Source organism: Lynx canadensis, chromosome B2 (genome assembly GCF_007474595.2).
Source record: "Lynx canadensis isolate LIC74 chromosome B2, mLynCan4.pri.v2, whole genome shotgun sequence".
Taxonomy (NCBI): domain Eukaryota; kingdom Metazoa; phylum Chordata; class Mammalia; order Carnivora; family Felidae; genus Lynx; species Lynx canadensis.
This window is the reverse complement of record NC_044307.1, coordinates 95,562,715-95,582,459: the sequence shown is the minus strand read 5'-3', so window position 1 is coordinate 95,582,459 and position 19,745 is coordinate 95,562,715. Positions and strand designations below refer to the sequence as shown.

Below are 19,745 nucleotides of genomic sequence, written 5' to 3'. Positions count from 1 at the left end.
AAGTATGAGAGCTGCAATTCCCAAACACCAGCTCCTCCTTTCTTTCCTTCTGGGAGCCCACTTCAGACCTGAATTCTTCTTACCTATTTTTTGGGGTTTTTTTCCAAATAATTTTTGAGTTTCAACTAAACATTAACAAGTGGTTTTGAACTTTTGAAACACGTGCATTTTTTTTTGTCCTGTACCCAGTGTAGGGGCAGGAAGGCTCTCACATAGCGAGTGTTAGAATTTAGAATTTTCTGCTTCTTACAAATGAGCTCTTTCCTGATTGCTCTTTTCTGTATCAGTCAGGATAGGCTGGGCCATTGCAGTTAACCAGCACCTTCCCAGTCTCAGAGGCCTGATGTCAGAAATCCCACACACTGTCCGCCAGGGCCACCTGCAGGCCCTCTGAGGAGCCTCCCCCACTGAGCATTGGCTGTCCCTGTGACACAGAAGAAAGCGCATCCCAGCCCTGCAGCCCTTTAGCCTTCCTCCACTGCCACGTATCATTGACCAACAACCACGTGATGGGGACGCACCAGCTTCAGAGGTAGCACAGGGTGATGGCCGTCCTCCACGTGCTGGAAGCAGAGAGAATAGCCATGCCCTGGTGACATCACATGTCCCTCCCCGGAGAAGGCAGAGTGGGGCCTTGGAGGAGCACAGAGGTTGCCTCTGCCCCTGGCCCCATCCTTTGACCACAGCACCTGAAATTCTGTCAGTAGAAATCCATTCCATTATTTCTACGCTTTCATTTTTCCAAATATCTTCTTTAAAAATATAAATAGCCATATAAAGCTTAGTGACTCATTACCTTTTTTTCTCCATGGACATTATTTTTTCTAGTGGACTCAAAACGGTAGGACAGTTTGTGTCCTGAAAACACTGTTTTTTAAGTAACGTTTATTATCCTACTTTACTTAATAAAAACACCGTACAGAACTGCCAGCTGAGCTTCCACTTGGCATGAGTTGCTGATAACTCCAGGCTGATATGTGCAGTCCTGTCCCGCAGGTCTGCCCTGCTGATTCTTAGGAGGGCAGGGCGATGCTGCGAGCAGCACGGGGCTCACCGGCCACCAGTGACCCCTGGGCTGCATCCCAGCACGGCAGGCATGGGCCCTGGCTTTATTCTCCTCAGTTTCCCCATCCACTCGCTCCAGCACTTCCATATCCATGTGCCTTTTTGTCCTACCCCTTCAGGCCACCTCCCTCACCCACCCTTGCAAGCAGAGATCTTGCTGGAGAGCTGTGTCTCCCTCCCCACCCCCATGACTGTTCTCTCCACATTCACAGCCCATGTCAGGGGGAGAGGACACTGGGGCTAGATCGCCTCTACCACGGTGCTCTTCCATCATTGGAAAAACAGAACTCTTCCCTTGCCGTGACATTTGTGAGTTACAGCCTCCCGTCAACATACTACATGTACTGAGAATGTGTGGTGTGGTCAGTTTGGGGGAATGATTTATGTTGTTCTTGATACATTAGCGGGCAGACTTCATGGCTGGGGTCGGTGCTCTCAGGCAGGGCAGCCAGTTCTGAGATCAGTGGTCCAAAGGAAGAGACTGCTGTTGTTTCATAGGAGAACGTAGCTTCTTAATAAATAGCATTTCCCTCAGGATTATGTTCATCTGCTAGTTGACCAGCCTTGAGTAATGCCCCCGCCCCTAGGCTGGCCCCTGTCCTCTCCTGCTCAGCACTCAGCTGCATTCACACTGACCCCCTCACTCTGCCTGGAATGCTCACCCCCACTCCTTCACTTCCCTCCACTGCACAGATCCCAGATCCCTTCTGTTTCCCACCTGTGTAAGATAGCGGCCCTTCCCGATCCCTCTTCCAGCATCCAGCTTTGTCTTTTCATTTATGTGGTCCTTTTTCTTCCCTTCAGAAAGTGGTTTTCCCCACTGCTGTGTCCCCAGAGCCCAGAGCAGAGTAGATACATATAAATACTTGGCAGATAAATAAGAGATGCCTTGATAAATGATGCACTCTGAAATGATCTAGTTATCACTGCCAGAAACCTATACGAATGGATCATTCCCTGTCTGTAAAATTGCTATCAGACCATCTCCCTCTCCCTTCCAGAGGTAATTGGTCCTGTCTATTCAAAACCAGCAAATAGTGTCAGAAAATGAATGTTTATTACCATTTGCACTTCTATGGAATTTTTGTATGATCTAGTCTTTTAAGTGTATTTGGGTCGTGGTCTATGACCAAAGCAGGAAATCATACTACCCCTCCTTTTAAAGCATCAAACTTATTTTTTTTTTTTTATATCTTCCTGGCACACGTTGTGTGTGTGTGGTTTTTTTGTTGTTGTTGTTGTTTTTTGTTTTTGTTTTTTTTTTTGCTTGCTTGCAAGTGTCCAGGAAACTTTTAGACAAGCTGAACAATAAAAAAGCAATTCTATTAACATGTAAGTTCAGTTGACCAATTCCTTGCTATGTTTTATGAGGGTTTGTGATCATTACTTTGGATTTTTTCTTCCTTTGGATTTTTTTAATTAATGTTTTCAGACTTTGGAAGCTTACTTTTCTCCCTTTGGCGTTTCTAGCATGTTTTCTAAAGTAGCCTCTTGTTTCATGCGTTCACTTTCCCTTTCCTTCTTCAGTCCTCAATAGTTTCATTGATTTGTATGTATGGTTCTTGTCCTCATTGTTTGTGTTTCTTGTAATGTATTCCCTTCCTGTGTTTGCCTAAGTGAGGTCCCAAAAGTCCCAGTGCCTCATAGAAGGCAGAGGGTGCCTGAGACAGTGATAGTTTTACTAATACTAATTTAAATAACCTGGAATTTCTAAGCTAGAAGATTGTGTAAATGAAAATAATTATTTCACAGAGATTTATTAAGCTGCTACCTTGTATCCGGGAGTGCTGGCACTATAAGGAACAATAGGATTTACTAGGGGAAATGAGGATGTGATCAAACATTTGTTGCAATTTGATGGTGGGAGAAACTCTGTGAAAGGTGGTCCCAGGTCCAGGGAGAGCCCAGAGGAGGAGGAACATCTAAGATTGCTCCTGGAAGGCTTCCAGGAAAGGAGCTTTGGGCAGACAGGGGAAGGGCACCAGAGGGAGGAGAGCTTGTACAAAAGCAGAGGCACCGCCAGCACCAGGGTTGGAGCCTATTGGCAGGAGATGAGCCTGGAAGTGTAGACAGGTCAAAACCGCCAGGGCCTGGTATGCATCCAAATGGGATGAGATTTTATCCCCTCTACAGCAGGGAGCCCTTGAAAGGGACTATTCTGGACACACATGTGGTATCTGCCAGGTGCTCAGAGAGATAGGGTCAGGAGTCAAGGAGAGTCATGAAGCCTGGCAGTGCTAGCAGTCAGCGAATGCATGGGCACAGCTTGAAACCCCCAGCGGTGTATGTAGAGGGGGAAGAGGACCTAAGGGAGCACAACTTTTAAGGACTAGGGAGGTTGCCAGGAAAGCAGCAGACTGAAGAGGCTGTGAGTGGGGCCACTGAGCCCGGCTGTCTGGGAGTGAGGAGTCTCCTTGCAGCCCTGGGCTTTAGGTGTTAGTAACTAGGCAGTAGAGATCATGTAAGAACTTCACTAGATGAAAGTTTTTGTCCTCAGTGTGCTGGTTTTGTAGCCAGCTTTTCTATACACACCCCTGATGTTTCATGGTCCTCAAGTTCCCTGTGTGCCATCCTTAATGCTATCATCAGAACAGCAGTGTTCTTTTCCAGATCTTCTACGAACATGATTCAGTTATTCATCTGAAACTTGCATTTTCCTTCGACTTTGGTATTTCGCTACCTTGATTACAAGTGATAATAAAAAGGTGGCGGGGAGTGGGGGGTGGTGCGCCTGGGTGGCTCAGCTGGTTAAGTGTCGGACCAGCATCTGACTCCTGATTTGGGCTCAGGTCATGATCTTGCCTTTTGGTTCTTTGATCCCTGCATTGGGCTCCGTGCTGACAGTGCAGAGCCTGCTTGTGATTCTCTCTCTCTCTATCTCTCTCTCTCTCTCTCTCTCTCTCGCCCCCTTTCCCCCACTCGTGTTCTCTCTCTCTCAAAATAAATAAACATTAAAAAAATACACAAAAAGGTATGTGTGTATGTGTATGCATATTTAAAATTATACTATTTCCAAATTTAAAGCATTTCATTTTTTTTTGTTTTTACTATGTTTTTTTTTCTTTTTTTTCAATATATGAAATTTATTGTCAAATTGGTTTCGATACAACACCCAGTGCTCATCCCAAAAGGTGCCCTCCTCAATACCCATCCCCCGCCCTCCCCTCCCTCCCACCCCCCATCAACCCTCAGTTTGTTCTCAGTTTTTAAGAGTCTCTTACAAATTTAAAGCATTTTAAAAATGCTGTCTTTCTGTCATGACACTGCTGGGGTGAACAAGGTGGAGGGAGGCATTTCACAGCCATCAAAAAAGAAAAAAAAATACTATCTACGGTTTCACTGCTACGATTTTTGCTACGGATTCTGCTGCACAAATCTGAAACATTTCACACAGCAGAGCATAAAATGTAAATCAAAGAAGTTATGCCTGTAATTTTGCAGCAGGATTTCTGAACCTTGTGATTGGTGTTCATTTGCTCCCCTTCCTCTCTTTCTGCCCCCTGGTGAGTTGCCTCCAGCAGCTGTTTGTGATGCCCCTGGAGGCCTCTCATTGAGTTGCGCGTGTTCTCACTGACCACCTCTTTGCAGCCTGCCTTCACCAGCAGGGGCCCGTTTCTGGCTCCACGTTTCCCGGTGTGGGGGAGTGAAATGCACTGAAGTGCTCATGAGCTTCTTAAGGATTGTTCTGTAAGCGACTTGAAATCCTCTGGGATAGGTTTTTCTTGCCTCTTGCTCACCAGAGGGGTTTATTTTGGTGATTTGCATTTGCATTGTCTGAGAGACGCTAGATAGAAGCAGAGCAGCATAATAGCTGCACTGGAAGTGTCCAACACACACTCACATAAATGTCTTTATGCCAGAGAATTGTACTTCCAAATTCACCTCTTTAGTATTCCAGTCATTCGTTTTTCTGCAGTGCAGTGATTTTGTGTGCATTTGCTCCTCACAGTGTTCGGCTGTATCTCACTTGCCCCTTGGATACCTACAGACGAGAGAATGGCAATCGGACAGTTGTGCCTGCTTCCTGTTTCTGGGGCTTTTGTCAGGACTGCCCTTAATCCAGGGCCACTCTCGGCCATGTACAGCTCTGTTCCAGCACCGCCCCCCCCCCCCCCCCGCCACGAAATGCTTGATTGCACAAACACTGCTCTTTCCTCCTCACTAACATCTGTCTGTCTTTCCTAGTCCACCCTTTTAAGGAAGGCATGCTCAGCTACCAGCCACAGACCCTTAAAGCTCTGTGGTTCTCTTCTATTTCTGAACATTCTAGCCGGAATTTGTCTTGTCAGCATTTTGCCTGTTAACTTTGTTTTCCTAAGGCAATAAAATAAATAGGTGGTCCACCCTAGTTTTGAGTTAATGAGAATTCGAAATTGATTTCGTGTATTCTTCCAGGGTTTTTATGACACAGGTGCAGTCCCATGCAGTAAATGACCATAACTAAACGGTTTTCAGAGCCATGAAGCCCACCCGCCCTCGCATTGCTGAATTAACAGATTAACAGCTACACATAAAGAAAATGTCAGGTGTTAAATATTTTTCATTAGTAATATGTTGGAAATTTGTGACCTCATACAGGCTTATACAGTCTCTTGAGCGCCCCAACCAGAGTTCATTTGTATTTTATTACTTTTCAGCTTATAAGCATTTTGACGCCAAACTCTTGACTGCTTTATTTGTAAGGATTTTTATTTCAATATCTGCCATTTAAAATACTTTTTGGTGTGTTGTTTGAAGCATAGTGTCCAGTGTGAGCATTTTTCTTTGTGCATTCATCCAGCACTTGTCTCAGGGCTCACTCTCTTTCAGGCACCGTGCTAGCTGTAGAGAGGTAACAGACCCACAGGGGCACATGAGGGCACAGCAGCGGTGCCACACAGGATTCGGGAGGGGTCCCTGGAGGGGAACCAGGGGATTTGCTGATCCTTTATTTATAGTGGCTAAGAGCATGGAGTCTGGAGTCAGCCGGCCCAGATGCAAATCCTGACTCTGTCACTTACAAGATATATGATCTGGACTAGCTACTTCTCTTGGTCTGAGTGACGACCCCCCTCCCCCCAAAAAAGGGAGTATTCATGGTATAGACCTCATTAAATGAGGGAATATTTATAAACTCTTACAGTAGTGCTTGGTTCAGGGTTAGACTTGCTTAAATGTTTTAAATCAAGTAAAATAAATAACATCTATTTTGACTGAAGTAAGGGCTAAAGAAAATTCTGTTGTGAAAAATGCAGAAACTAACTGGCAGGCACTTTAGTATTTGGTTTTAAAAGTATAGAACGTTAGATGATAGTCTGTATGGAAATTTATGAGCCCTGGGTTCTATCTCCAGCACATTGGCTAACTTATTCCCTGTGTTTTTAGTTATTCTGCTGTTGCAGGTAAGGAGGAACTTTGTAACAACAAGAGAGGCTCCGGAAGTGAAATAAGCTGCCATTTGTGCTCTTGTAAATTTCTTTCTTACCACTAGAAATAGCCAAGCAGAGGCTGAACCTGCCTGAGATGTAGCTTTGGGGATGCCTACATTGGGTAGGAGCATGAGAGGGGGGTCAAATAAGGGAATTCCTAAAAGCCAGTGAAATTTTTTTTTTCAGCTGTGCTTTAGTCTGTAAACCCTTGCAACTTTGGGCATCTGGAGATGTGCCAACTTTGGGCACTTTCGGTGGAGAGGACAGTTTCAGTTGGGAAGGATTCAGAAAGGTTGAAGGCAGAGGGTGGAGAGATTTAATATCTGGTCTAAAACATGAAAGTCATTTTATAGAGGATGGGGGTGTGTTGCATGTTTTGAGTAGGGGAGTGACCAAGATTAAAAGGAAGGTTCTCACTCTTTTTTTTTTTTTTTAAATCTCAGGGAGATTAATCTGGTAACAAGTGCCCAAAGACTGGAAGTGGGAGTCCTGTTAGGAGACAGGCAGGCAGGGATAAGATAGTGTGCTAGAGGCATCCAGGATACCTTTTGAGGCTTAGGAACTGAGGTGAGCTGGTATAGGTTTTGGGGGGATCAGAAAGAGTGTTTGATATGCAATTCTAACCCATTTATTCATTCAGCAAATGTTCATTGAATGCAAGCGGTGCAGAGCTCCTAACCCCTGGTGATGGAGTCCTCATGCTGTTTTCATAAAGAACAAAACAAACACATGTGCATTTGACGTGCAGCCTAAATGCCACCATAGTAAGCCTCATTACCGGCAATTTATGCATTCTGCGAGAGCACCCGCAGAAACAATGCCTGTTACAAAAACAAAGGCTGCTTTCTCTGAACCTGTGCATGCAGTAGGTCCTTCACATTTATGAAAAGGTCTGATTGTGTTTGCAGTGACCACAAAGAGGTCAGATCAGTGGAGCTGAAGATGGCTAGTATGTTTGTGGTCAAGCCATATTTATTCATCATAGCCCAGAATGCCTCTAAACTCCAGACAGACTTCAAAGTACCATGATCTACTTGTGCCACTGTCTTTCTTTCCTTGTGTTCAGAATCTTCCAGTTTCTATTTCACTTCTTGCTCCATAGTTTGAGACTGGGAGTGGGCTTATTGTTCCAAAGAACAGATGGCCAGCCTTTGAGAGCTGAATGCATTTTTGCAGAGATTATCAGTATAGCACTTAGCACATTGTTGGTGCTCAAGAAACGTACCAAAAGTTAAAATAGGTTTTTAAATAGACTGATGTTGCTACTGTGGAGGTTCCCCCATGGGAGTTTTTAAATCTCCAGTGTTAGAAAAATGTCTACCCATCCTTCGAAAAGCAAACAAAAAGGACCTGGAATAGAAATTTCCTTTTATATTTTCTGCCCAAAGGTGACTCTTCCCCGCTTCTCCAATGTTAAATGCCTGGAAAATAGATAGGATTACAACCTTCTAATGCCAGGTGGGTATTTTTAGCCTAAGCACAGTACAGAAATGAGCAGTGCCCCCTCGAAACCCTGGGAAGCCCTTCCTATACTCATCTTACAAGGAAATGGAGGCACAAAGATGGCCTTCTGCTCAATTCTTTGGGAAATGGAATGTCTTGATCCCTGTTTGCCTTGACCATGATATTTCTGAGCAGCTCTGCTCCTTGTCACATGTATTTGCCACACTTAGCACAGGCCACACAAGTGGCCTCTGTCAACTCTGATAAAAAGGGAAGCTCAGCACCCTTTTATGAACATTCTCCTTTTAACCTGTCAGGCCCTAAAATTAGGAAGGAGCTGCTATCACGGTACATTCTTCTCTCTGAAGGATCCGCCCTCTGCAGTTTACTTTTCCTCTGTCGTCTCTGAGCACGTCCCTTTACTGGTGATCCTGAGAGCCCTGGCACTTGTCTCAGATAGCACCAGATCTGAACTAGAACAAATGTGGGTTGAAGATTGTTTTCAGAAGCTTCAGTAGTTGCCCATGTTTGAATGTCTCAGCAAAATTGATTTTATTACCAAAGGTATTCATTTCAAGAAAAGTGATCGTTTTAGTGGAGATGGCTAGTCTTTTCATAACTGATGTTTTCTTGAAGAACAGTAATGTTTCCTTGATTTGTTTATGTGTCCTTGCTCCACTTTTTTTTAAAGGAAAATGTTTTTATTTCATCTTTTCAAAAACCATCTCTTAACTACACATTAAGACAACTGGGCATGTATTCAGTGACCATCATCTCATGCCTAAGCATGCTTCCAGAGTGATACTACTTTATATTTGGTGGCGCCTCTGGAAAGTCATACTTGACAATAAAGGGTAGTCATTTCTGGTGTTTTGTTTTGTTTTGTTTTGTTACTATATACTTTATATAAGTAGAAACCCTTTGTCTCTTTTCTTCAGTAGTTTTTTAATTTAAAGAATTCAGCTTGAGGATCTGTGAGATCTTATCTGTTAAATAATCATTCATTAGAATATGGGCTTACATATACAGAATTGGAATCTGCTTTAAATTTAATTGATTGCTTAGAAGGTTGGGGTTGCTTTCTTTAGGATTGTCATAAGCATTTTTTGTGTTTCATTTGTGAAGTTAATTGTATCTGTTACACTTTTAAAAATATCATTGAAACTGAATTATTTTAGTAGAATGACATTGCAGATACACTGAGATTTTTATTATTTTAGTAATCTGCCTTCAAGATGGTAACACTGATGACTGCTTGGAGAAGGATTATCTTTCCAAGAAGACCTTTTTTGCTTTAAAAAATAGTAAATATTATAACCTCTGTATCTGAAATGTGGCTTTTTGACATGGCTTTTTGACATGAATGAGTCTCCTTTTCAAGAGGGTAACAGAAACAGAAAAGCCAATAAATCACAGTATCTCTGGCAGAATATTTGTCCCCTGGATTCCCTAGAGACTGGTGATCATTGTCTTGAGAGGAAAAAAAAATCTATTAAATCAGTGCCAAAGCTTCTAACATTTGCAAATATTAGATAGTTTACACCCAATAAAGATATTTACAAGGAAGTGATAACACAGTGAATTACTTTGTGATAAGAGTAGGAAAAAAACCTGGACCAGGGACTTAGGAGAGCATGGTGGTAATTTTCCATAAACTGGCAGCGTTACCTTGGCAGGTATCTTATCTTCATGGACCTCAGGTTTGTCATTCATATAATAAGAGAGGGTGACCAGCTGATGAGGTCCCAGTGTGACAGTCTCTCCTTGTATCTAAAACATTGCAAATCTCCAGAATTTGGGATTATCTTATTGACTCCCCGGGGCTGAGAAAGAACTGATACCAGCTTTTTTTAAACCAAGTGGCACAGTCTTGGGACTGCTCAGAAAAGACCCGTCACTGTCCTCTATCGACAAACAGCGCGGGCTTCACAGAGAATGTAGACCTTCATTGCCTTGTTGTGCTGAATGTTCTTGGTTCAAGATGTGGAGTAACATTATTACACTGCTGTGAGAGTCTCCAAAATGAGGCATTTAAGTTTTCAAGGGGAGAGAAATAAAATTAAGGAGGGAAGCTTTCTTAATCTAGTGTTTGAGCAACCTTTGGCTGGCTCACTAATGTTTAGAACTAACTGACTTTGAATGGCTGCCGTGATGTTTATTTTGGCTTTGAATGGATGTCATGATGTTTATTTTGACTTGTGCTGTCCCTGATGAAGGTTTCATGTGGCCACATGCTTAAGTAGACCCTCTTATGAGATCTCCCAGGAGCTTCTTCGGTGGTACTTGCAGTCTGTTAAGGGGAAGCGTGTGCCCAAGGACAGACCCTGTTACATTGGTGTCGCGGGCTTCTTGTGGAACTGGCTCTATTGCACAACCTATTTGCTCTGCTGCTGACAGGAAGAAGGGAAGGCAGGGCCCATCAGCTTCACATGACGAGCCATTACCGCTGGATGAAAGAGACACTTTCTCTGTTACTCAAGTAGCCGCCTGTTAGATCTTGTGTGAGCACTTTGTTTTCCTGTCCATTAAGGATTCCATAAGAGCCCTGGCATTCCATTAAAGGGCTGTGCCCACAGTGGACACTCAAAAACAATGGATGTGTATTGCCAGCGCCCTCTCATTTGGTTACAAATATGAGGGGTGAAAAAAGTAAGTCGTTTTGCTTTTTAACTTGAACCTAAGTATTGTCATGGCAATAGGCTATTAAATAATCGAAGAATTACACATGGATTTAAACTTTGGCAGTTGTGGGGCACCTGGGTGGCTCAGTCGGTTAAGCGTCCGACTTCAGCTCAGGTCATGATCTCGCGGCTCGTGAGTTTGAGCCCCGCGTCGGGCTCTGTGCTGACAGCTCAGAGCCTGGAGCCTGTTTCAGATTCTGTGTCTCCCTCTCTCTCTCTCTGACCCTCCCCCATTCATCCTCTGTCTCTCTCTGTCTCAAAAGTAAATAAACGTTTAAAAAAATTTTTTTTTTTTACAAAAAAATAAACTTTGGCAGTTGTCTATTCATAAGGCACTAATGGCTTTTGTACATATATATATATATTACATTCTAATTTTTGTATGTTACTGATAGTAGTTTCAGGTTCTATTCCTACCACAGTGCCACTTTAGCAAATGAGAGGCGTCAGGGAGACAGTTGGTTTTGAGGCTAGTGCCGTATGGAACCCTGAGCAGGTCCACCAGTACAAATGGTGGAGGGGAGGCCTGGCTGTGGGAACTGAAAGGACTGAGAGGTCCTTGGCACAAGACCAGATTCTGAGTTGGCAGTCGAGTGGCTGAAGAGAGAGAAATGAGAGAGCACTGTTACTAACCAAAATAAAAGAACCCCAAGGAAGTACATCCCACGTATACCCAGGGCATGGTGTCTTGCAGGTAGAGAGGGGCCACCTGCCATGTGAGATCACAGCCCCTCGTGTGGCCTGCAAGTGCGATCTTGAAGGTCCATAGCAGAGAGTCATTTATTAAAGCTCTCTGAGATGGCAGAGGTGGGTTTGCAGAGAGAAAAGAAGAGACTGAGTATGGAAAACAGTAGCATGTGGTGGGAAGAAGAAGAGCTAGTCTGGATTGGTTAGGAAGGCTGGAAAAGAATTAGGGAAATACAGAAGGACCCAAGAGAAACTGTGCCCAAGAACCCAAAGCAGTTGCCAGATAGAGATCAAAACAGATGAGGCCTGGGAAGAAACCAGTTAAAAAATAGCATTTCTGAACAGTGGGGGAAAGAATAATTCTTCCGTAAATGGTACATAATAGTTGGCCATTTGGGGGAAAGACCATATGTAAAAATAAACTCCATTTGGATTATAAATGTAAATGTAAAAACTCAAAATGAAAATATAGACAAATATTTATATAACTTGGGGTGAGAAACTTCTGTCTATATATGTGGTATATATATTCAAGATACCACAAAGAGAATTAAAAGACAGGTTATAGGCTGGGAATAAATGCAAGCAAAACATGGCAGGAGGAAAAAAGGTAGTATCTTTAATGTAAGAATAGTTTCAGGATGCCTTGGTGGCTCAATGGGTTGAGAAGCGTCCGACTTCGGCTCAGGTCCTGATATCTTGGTTTGTGAGTACCAGCCCTGTGTCAAGCTCTGTGCTGACAGCTCAGAGCCTGGAGCCTGCTTCCAATTCTGTGTCTCCCTCTCTCTCTGCCCCTCCCCCACTTACAGTCTGTCCCCCCCCACCTCTCAAAAACAGACATTAAAAAAAAATAGTTCCTATAAACTAATCAGAAAAGTAACACAATAAAAGAACAGATACACTTTGTTTTCTGAGGAAGAGACATAAAATGACTAAAATGAAAATGTTTGCTAATTTAAAACTAATCTTAAAGCAATTATGAAATGGTAATATTTGCCTATTAGACCAGCAAAAATTAAAATCCATTTTACATCCACTGCTGATAAGAAATGTCACTGAGGTAATTGCTGTCACTAAGGACTTAAATTGATACACTGTTTTTAGAGAATTATTTTTCAGAATATATTGAATTTTTAAATGGACATATACTTCGATCTGGCAATCTCATTTCTAAGAATATATCCTACAGAAATCATAGAATGAGTGTATGAGATTTATCTAAAAGGGATTTATTCCATTGTTGATGAGAGAAAAAGAATAGTCTGAATATCTATCAGTGAGGAAGTGATTAAATGTATTTGTGTACATTTATATGAAATACTAGGCTGCCATTTTTGTTTTGTTTTTCATTTTTGTGGTTTCTTTTAATGAGGCAAGTCTGGGTGCTTTAACGTGGAAAGCATTCCATGATATCTTGCTAAGTGAGGAGAGGAGGAGTACACTGTAGGCCAATGTCAGCCTGATTCTGTGTATCGCCATATAACAATAACCCGAATATGTGCGAATATGTACAAATAGATGTGTCTCTATAAGCCTATGAAAAACTTGTGAAGGTTATGCACCACCGAGGCAGAGGTGAAGGTAGAGGGGCAAGAAGAAAGATAGAAACGTTCGCTGATGCCCTTTAAGGGTGGTGGTGGAGACCAGAGTGAATGAGGTTGGAAGGCATGAGCTGGGGGTGTGGGTTACTGTGGAGATGATTGATCGGGAAGGAAGAGGGAAATGGAAATTTAGCTCTAGGGGCACATAGAGCAATGCAAAAGGTTTTCGTTTTGTGTTACATAGGATAGGAGAAGTCGGAGTGTGTTTGCATGCCAAGGAAAGGGAGAAAATACAAAAAGAAAACATTGTGGTAGTCAGAAGTGTGGTGGGGGGTTGTCAAGGACTGGATCTCTCTCTGGAGTTTCAGAGGGTGAGTGAAGTTGGCAGAAGGTTTAAGAACTCCAAGCAGATGGCCTCTATGACGACAGGCAAGACAAAGAGTAGGGGATGCAAATGGGTGGTGTTGGGAATGGAAGAAAATGGAAAGTGTTGGGAACAGCTACTCTGGAGTTGATTTAGGCACAAAAAAAAGGGTATAAGGAGGACATTTAGGAAAAGACATAGGGAGGAAAAGAAGGAAGGAGAAGCAAGGAACTCGTTTAGGGGAAGGGAAAAAAAAAGACCTAAAGCATAAGTTCAGAGCCCATGACTTCAGGTATTACTGATTTGCAGCAAAGTGAGTGGACATTTTCTGAGTGCCAGCAGCTCGGAGAAGGAGAAGGGATCCAGAGGGGTTAGGTTAGCATTAGAGGATTTCAGGCATAGTGACACCACGAGGGCTGCTAAGGGTCTCAAGTTGGGCGAGAAAGCCCAAGTGAAGCTGACAAAGCAAGAGAATGTAAGGGACTGAATGTTGTAATAAGAGTTGGAAAAAAAAAAAAAAAGATACCCCAGGAGTAAGGGAGGGAAGGAGGTGGTGGAAAAACAAGTTGGAGTCACACAGGGGGAACATCAGAGTTCCTTGCAGAGAGTCTCAGGTTCTGAGGGCAAAGACAGAGCCAGGTGATGGGCGTTTGCACTGCCCGTTGGTTTGTCTCCATGCACCTCGAGTCCCATGAGGGAAGAAGTTAGCCAGGTCTTGTCCAGTGCCTGGCACGTAACGGACACACAGCAAACATCTGAACAAGTGGCCAGCGTGGCATGGAAGCTAAGGTATCTGTAAGGACAGGATGCCGGATGGGTCCTCAGTTGCACTGTGAAAGTCACTAAAGAAAATCGCACGAAAACGAGGGGGAAGAGAAATATAGCCTTCCATATTGAATTGTCAAGGATGGTGGGGACACACCTGGTTTTAGTTGACACAGTTGACAAGGAGAGAGGGGGTGATAAAAGTAAATTGTGTGACTAGCTTTTGAGCCCTGATCCACCTGTGCCAGAATAGGTAGGAGACCTGCTAAATCTGCAGGTTTCAGCGCTCCACCCCAGACCTATGGAGTCAGAATTTCTGGGAATGCAGTTGGGAAACTGCATATTTAACATGTTGTCATAGATGCTGAGGCCCACCCACTAAGACTGGGTTTGAGAAGTAAATGGAATAAGGAGTCTGCCAGCTTCTCCTCCTATCCAAGCAAATCCAGAGCAGTGGGAAAGACAACCCCAAAGCATCTTAAAAGTTTTTGAAGGAAGCGGCTTTAAGAGGAAATCAGTTTCAGTTAAGTCAAAGAAGTACAAAGCATATGATGGAAAATGGCAGGGCTATTTTTAATGACTGTTTCTAAAATGTTCACATGGATTCATTCCATGGTTATGAAGAGACTCAAGATTCCATTTGCCCTTTTATTGAAGAGTCAGGTTAAGGTTTATTATCAATTTCCGTTCCATAAACAGAAATGGCATAGAACACTGCTGTGTGTGTGTGTGTGTGTGTGTGTGTGTGTGTGTGTGTGGAGAGATGTGATAAAATCTGTATACACGCATATCTGTATGGTGTGTATATTTATTTCAAGTCGGAAATAGCCTTCTTGTAAGGAGTTTTCTTGAAGGTGATTTTACTGTAATCATCTCACAGTGCCCTTTCACTTTTGGACAGCGTTCAAAATGTTATTTTAACATCCGAATGACACAGACTTAAGCTTGGATATATTTTTGAAACTACGGCCCGAAGGGGACTCTGTTTCTGATGGTATCTTCTAAAAGGATTCCTTTGTCCTGGAGCCAGACAGGGGAGACTTGCAGGTGTTGGAGATGTACAGGCGGCCACAAGAAGGGTGGTACCAGAGCAGCCAAACTGTCACAGAGCAACAAGATGGGAACTCTAAGAACAGAAGGAGAGTCAGCTTAGTGGGGACTAGAGGGCCATCAGCATCAGCCCTGCTGACTGGGTGAAGAGTGGGGTTCAGACGAGGTATTGCCTGAGGATGGGTGAGCTGGATTGGAGAGAGATCAGGGGTTTGAGGATAGGTGTAAATTGGAGGGAATGCTATTTTTGAACAGATGACTCATTTAAGGTAGAATCACGTGACACACGGGTGGCTCCGTTAAGTGTCCAACTCTTGATTTCAGCTGAGGTCATGATCTCACAGTTCGTGGGATCAAGCCCTACATCAGCCTCTGTGTGACAGCAGGGATCCTGCTTGGGATTCTCTCTCCCTCTCCCCTGCTCTCTCTCTCTCTCAAAATAAATAAACTTTTTTAAAGAAAAAAAAAAAAGAATCGTGCGAGACACTTGTTCCCCTGCTCCAAATTCTCCTCAAGTCTGAGCTGAAGGCCCTACACTTGGGTTCATTAGCCCCAGCCAATGACTTGGAATTTTGCTCCTCTTACTGTGCATTTACTTGTAGCACCCACACAGTTACACTCTATTAGAGGCTGCTAACTGGCCTCTAACAACTTCAAATTAAAGTGTGCCCCTTTTGATAATTCTGAACCCTGCAGAGTATTGTCCATGATTCCTAAACTCTCAAATTTACGTCTCAGTATTGTCTCTGAAGTCAAAAACAAATGCTTCTTTTTTTGCTATTATTTCTTGGCAGGTTTCCAAAAACTACCAAGTTTGCAGGCATTTATGGTGGCCCTGTAGTGCTTTTCTCTAAATCTGCACCCCCTACCTCCCAACCCCTGGTGATTTCCAAGGACTTTGTGGCAACTTCCTACAATAGAACTACCTTAAAAGCTTTGGCTAAAATATGGCTCCAAGCCACAGAGCGCAAAGGCTTATGTCCTTGAGTGTACATGGAAGGTCAGCAAGACATTTCTGAACTGGAAACACTTTCCAGGTGTCATTGGGGTAACACACCATGTTTGCCCAAACAGAAAGCTGTTTACAGGTTTTCTGTCTGGAAGAAGCCATTATCAGCTTTTGGTGGCTTATCAGTTATTCTATGGCTTATCACTTGACTAGCAGTCAATGTTCTCTTCCTTATGCTTTTTCTCTTACTCCTTTTATCCAAGAAGTAATGAATATAGAAATGTTGACTGAACTTGCCAAGGTTGCCCAGACTCTGGCAAGTTTGATGAGCCTTAATTAAGAATGCTGGAGAAAATGTCTTTAACCAGGAATAATAGGATTTCTTTATCGTTGTTCTACACTGTAACCTAATATATGCTTTGTAGTTGCTAACAGTTACTTAATATCTTAACGCAGAAGAAATGATGAGTTGTCTTAACAGTAGAGAGGAAGTTGAATATGAAATTTGTTTCCTAGAAAAGTTTCCCCAAATTGAATCGTTTGGTAGGATGGCCAGATCTGACTTTTCCGTGCTGGGAGGGTGACAAGGAGTAGAGAACTGAATGCCTGTTCTCTTCCGTGGACCATGCAGTAGGCACAGTGGCCCCATGAGGGGCTGAAGAGCTGAGGCCAGGGGATAATAAATGGCTCACCCAAGGTCACCTGGTTAGATAGTTGTGGAATAAGAATTCAAGTTCAGGTGTCCCTACTTTCAGACACTTGACTCCACACTATCTCCATAGAAACTGAAAGATGCTTCACCACTAAATAGCCAGTGAATGGTACTGGATATCCATTGTGCTCCTCTCTATCTTCAAGAGAGAATTCACTACCTGCACGTTTTTCCATTAAAAGCATGCAAGTGTTTGTTGACTAACTTTCTACTAAATCTACTCTACTTTCTTTTGTTCTAGATTTTCTACCCCAGTAAGGATGGTACAAAGATTCCAATGTTCATTGTACCTAAAAAGGGCATAAAATTGGATGGCTCTCATCCTGCTTCTTGTATGGCTACGGCGGCTTCAACATATCTATCACACCCAACTACAGGTAAGCACAGGATACTCTTGGAACTTCAACGTATATTTAATCCTCACCATAGAGTGTGGAAGAGACCAGAGACTAGACTATTAACTCATTTTTAAAGTATATTTAACTGTATATTTCTTTGCTTGTTTTTGTGGAGGAGCAGGGCTGTGTGTTAAGTATGTATACTTTGGGTCAGGAATTTCAGGATCGTTTTACCAAGCTAATTTTATGTCTTCAGTGAACGGGTTGTTTGAGAACTAGATGCTGAGGCTATATATAGCTGCCAGGCTACAGAAGGTTAGCATCAACTGAGGTCTTACAGAAAGGAAGCTTGTACCTTCAGTGTTTATCATTTGCTGTCACGCCACTGTCCTCAGTATTCTTTTCAGAGGGAATGTTTTTTCAGCTAATGATTATATTTTTCAGCAGCACAGAGTCTTAAAATAGACCATCTTAACATTCTACCACAGTATATTTTCTGTATATTCTGTTACTTCATTTTAAACTGTTCAGTTTATGTGATGATTTACCAACAAGTATTGTTCAAGGGGGGAAAATCTGCATTGGTACATTTGCTATTATTTAAACATCTTCTGTCAGTTATTTGCAAACTTGATTTCAGTATCCGATTCACAGTATAAAAGGATTTTGTGGTGAACATTTTTGGTAAAAACGAGGAGTCTCCTACCAGCAAGACCAGCTTTAAGCCAACTTCTAAATAGAGCCTCATAGGAAATCTGGTCATATTCAGGAAGAAATGTATGGACAGGTGACTACCAGGACATAAATTCAGAGTAGATTCAAATAGCTGCCCAAAATTTGAAGACAAGGAAACTGTTACTTTGTTTTGAGCCTTTGACAGCTAAGTACTTAGGACTGATCAAGTATGAAACACAGTCCCTGCCCCTGAAATAGTTGATATTATGAACTGCCTTGGATATCTGCTTAAAGAGTTTGATTTTATCCTTTTGTTAGTGAGAAGCTGAGAAGTTGTAAATCATCATGTAGATCAATATTTTCAGAGGATTTGTGAGGCATCATTACGTGAATAAAATGAAGGGAAGCCAGTCAGATGAGTGGAGTAATGGTTGCTCTTCACTCACTGTCCAGCGACAGTGCTATTTCTACGTCCTGCAAGCCGCTTCCGCACCAACCATTGTTCTAGGCAGGGCCTGAGCTACAGGTGGGCTGCCATGTCATTGTGTGCCCCTCTTTAGCACTCAAAGTGATGAAATCCAAGCTTCAGTGAACAAGTCAGAGACTTGCACCCTGAGCCTCGCTTCCCTTAGTCGCTACAGTGGGACTTAGATAGAGACAACATGGATTTCTCCGCTGATCTGTTGTAGCTAAAACTGCTTATCTTCGTTCATTTGTACAAATAGTTATTAATCCTGCTCTTTTGGGGATTTGAGAGATGAATAAGGGAGGGTCCCTGTACCATTTTTATCCCAGGACCCAGCAGATAGGCTGGGAGCTTCCGTAGAGACCATCAAGGGTGCATGAAAAATTTTGATGAGAAGACCAAATGATTGGAAATCCATTTGGCCAATCCAGTCGTGTGGTATGACCGCCTCCCCAAACTCCCTTTCTCTGCATCCTCAAGACTCGGGAAATTACCACTCAGGCCATCTAGAGTCCCAGGTTACAGAGACCTGCATTTCCCCAGTTACTAAAAGGGTGAGAACGATAAAATTTTCATGAACATTCTCAAAACACAATTAATTTAGCTAACAGCAAATAGATGTCATTCAGCACTGTGAGGGTCAGACTGGAAAGAGGAAGAGAAAACAAAATCCAAATTTCCCAAAGGACTTACTTAACTCTTTTCTCCTAGCAACTTTATGCTATAGTGTCTTATTTAGTGCTTATCTATAGTGCTTATTTAGTGCTTATTTCCAGAAAACCTTCTCCAGCCCTGAGACTCCATGCTTGCTTCTGGCCTGTGTCCTTGGTCTCCTCTACCTCTCTCACACCTTGTGTTACCTAATTTAGCAACTTAATGTCTGTAAAACTGGAAACACTCTTTAAAACCCATATTTTAAAGAGGTTTCTTTCTTCCAACTTGCATAGTTAGGAGAAAGATACCAGAAACAGTGGAGCAGGGACCACCACTAGGGATTCCTGCCAGCCCAGAGCTATTCACACCAGGGCTGTGTCATGTGGCTGGTGATACTCAGTTTGCCGATACGGTGTTTAAAAGATGGACTCAGTATGAAATGAGGGCTTCTGGTTCTTTCTCTGTTTGCATTGTGAATCATGTATTACAAGGGTGCTGGGTGGTTCAGTCCGGTTGAGCGTCCAACTCTTGATTTTGGCTCTGGTCATGATCCCAGGGTTGCGGGATCAGGTCCCACATGGGGCTTCATGCTGACTGTGGAGCCTATTTAAGATTCTCTCCCTCTCTCTTTCTCCCTCTTCCTTTGCCCCTCTGCCCCACTTGCACACACACACACACTCTCTCTCTAAAAATAAAGTTTAAAAAATGAATTATGTATTCCCACTTCGTATAGTAAAATATTTACCAGTATAGAAAATGAGATAAACCAAATGTTCATGAAATGTAGAACTTTGCAGTTAAACATTAATCAGAACTTTTATATTTTCACTTTAATCAAATAATACAAAATATGCAATCTCCTATTTCAGTATTTTACATGTGGAATGTCTTCAGGGATACATTTTCTTTTGATGGAGGGAGACAACATGGTCCTTACCAGGCAGTTA

At 42.8% G+C, this 19,745-nt stretch overlaps 1 protein-coding gene across 1 annotated transcript in view; it reads left to right on the top strand.

Moving 5' to 3' along the window:
* LOC115514234 (prolyl endopeptidase) overlaps nt 1-19,745 on the top strand; it is a 120,206-nt gene that overhangs the window by 89,834 nt on the left and 10,627 nt on the right. The window contains 2 exon segments of the mRNA XM_030316045.1: nt 16,907-16,988; nt 16,991-17,042. Coding sequence (XP_030171905.1) covers nt 16,907-16,988; nt 16,991-17,042 — 134 coding nt within the window.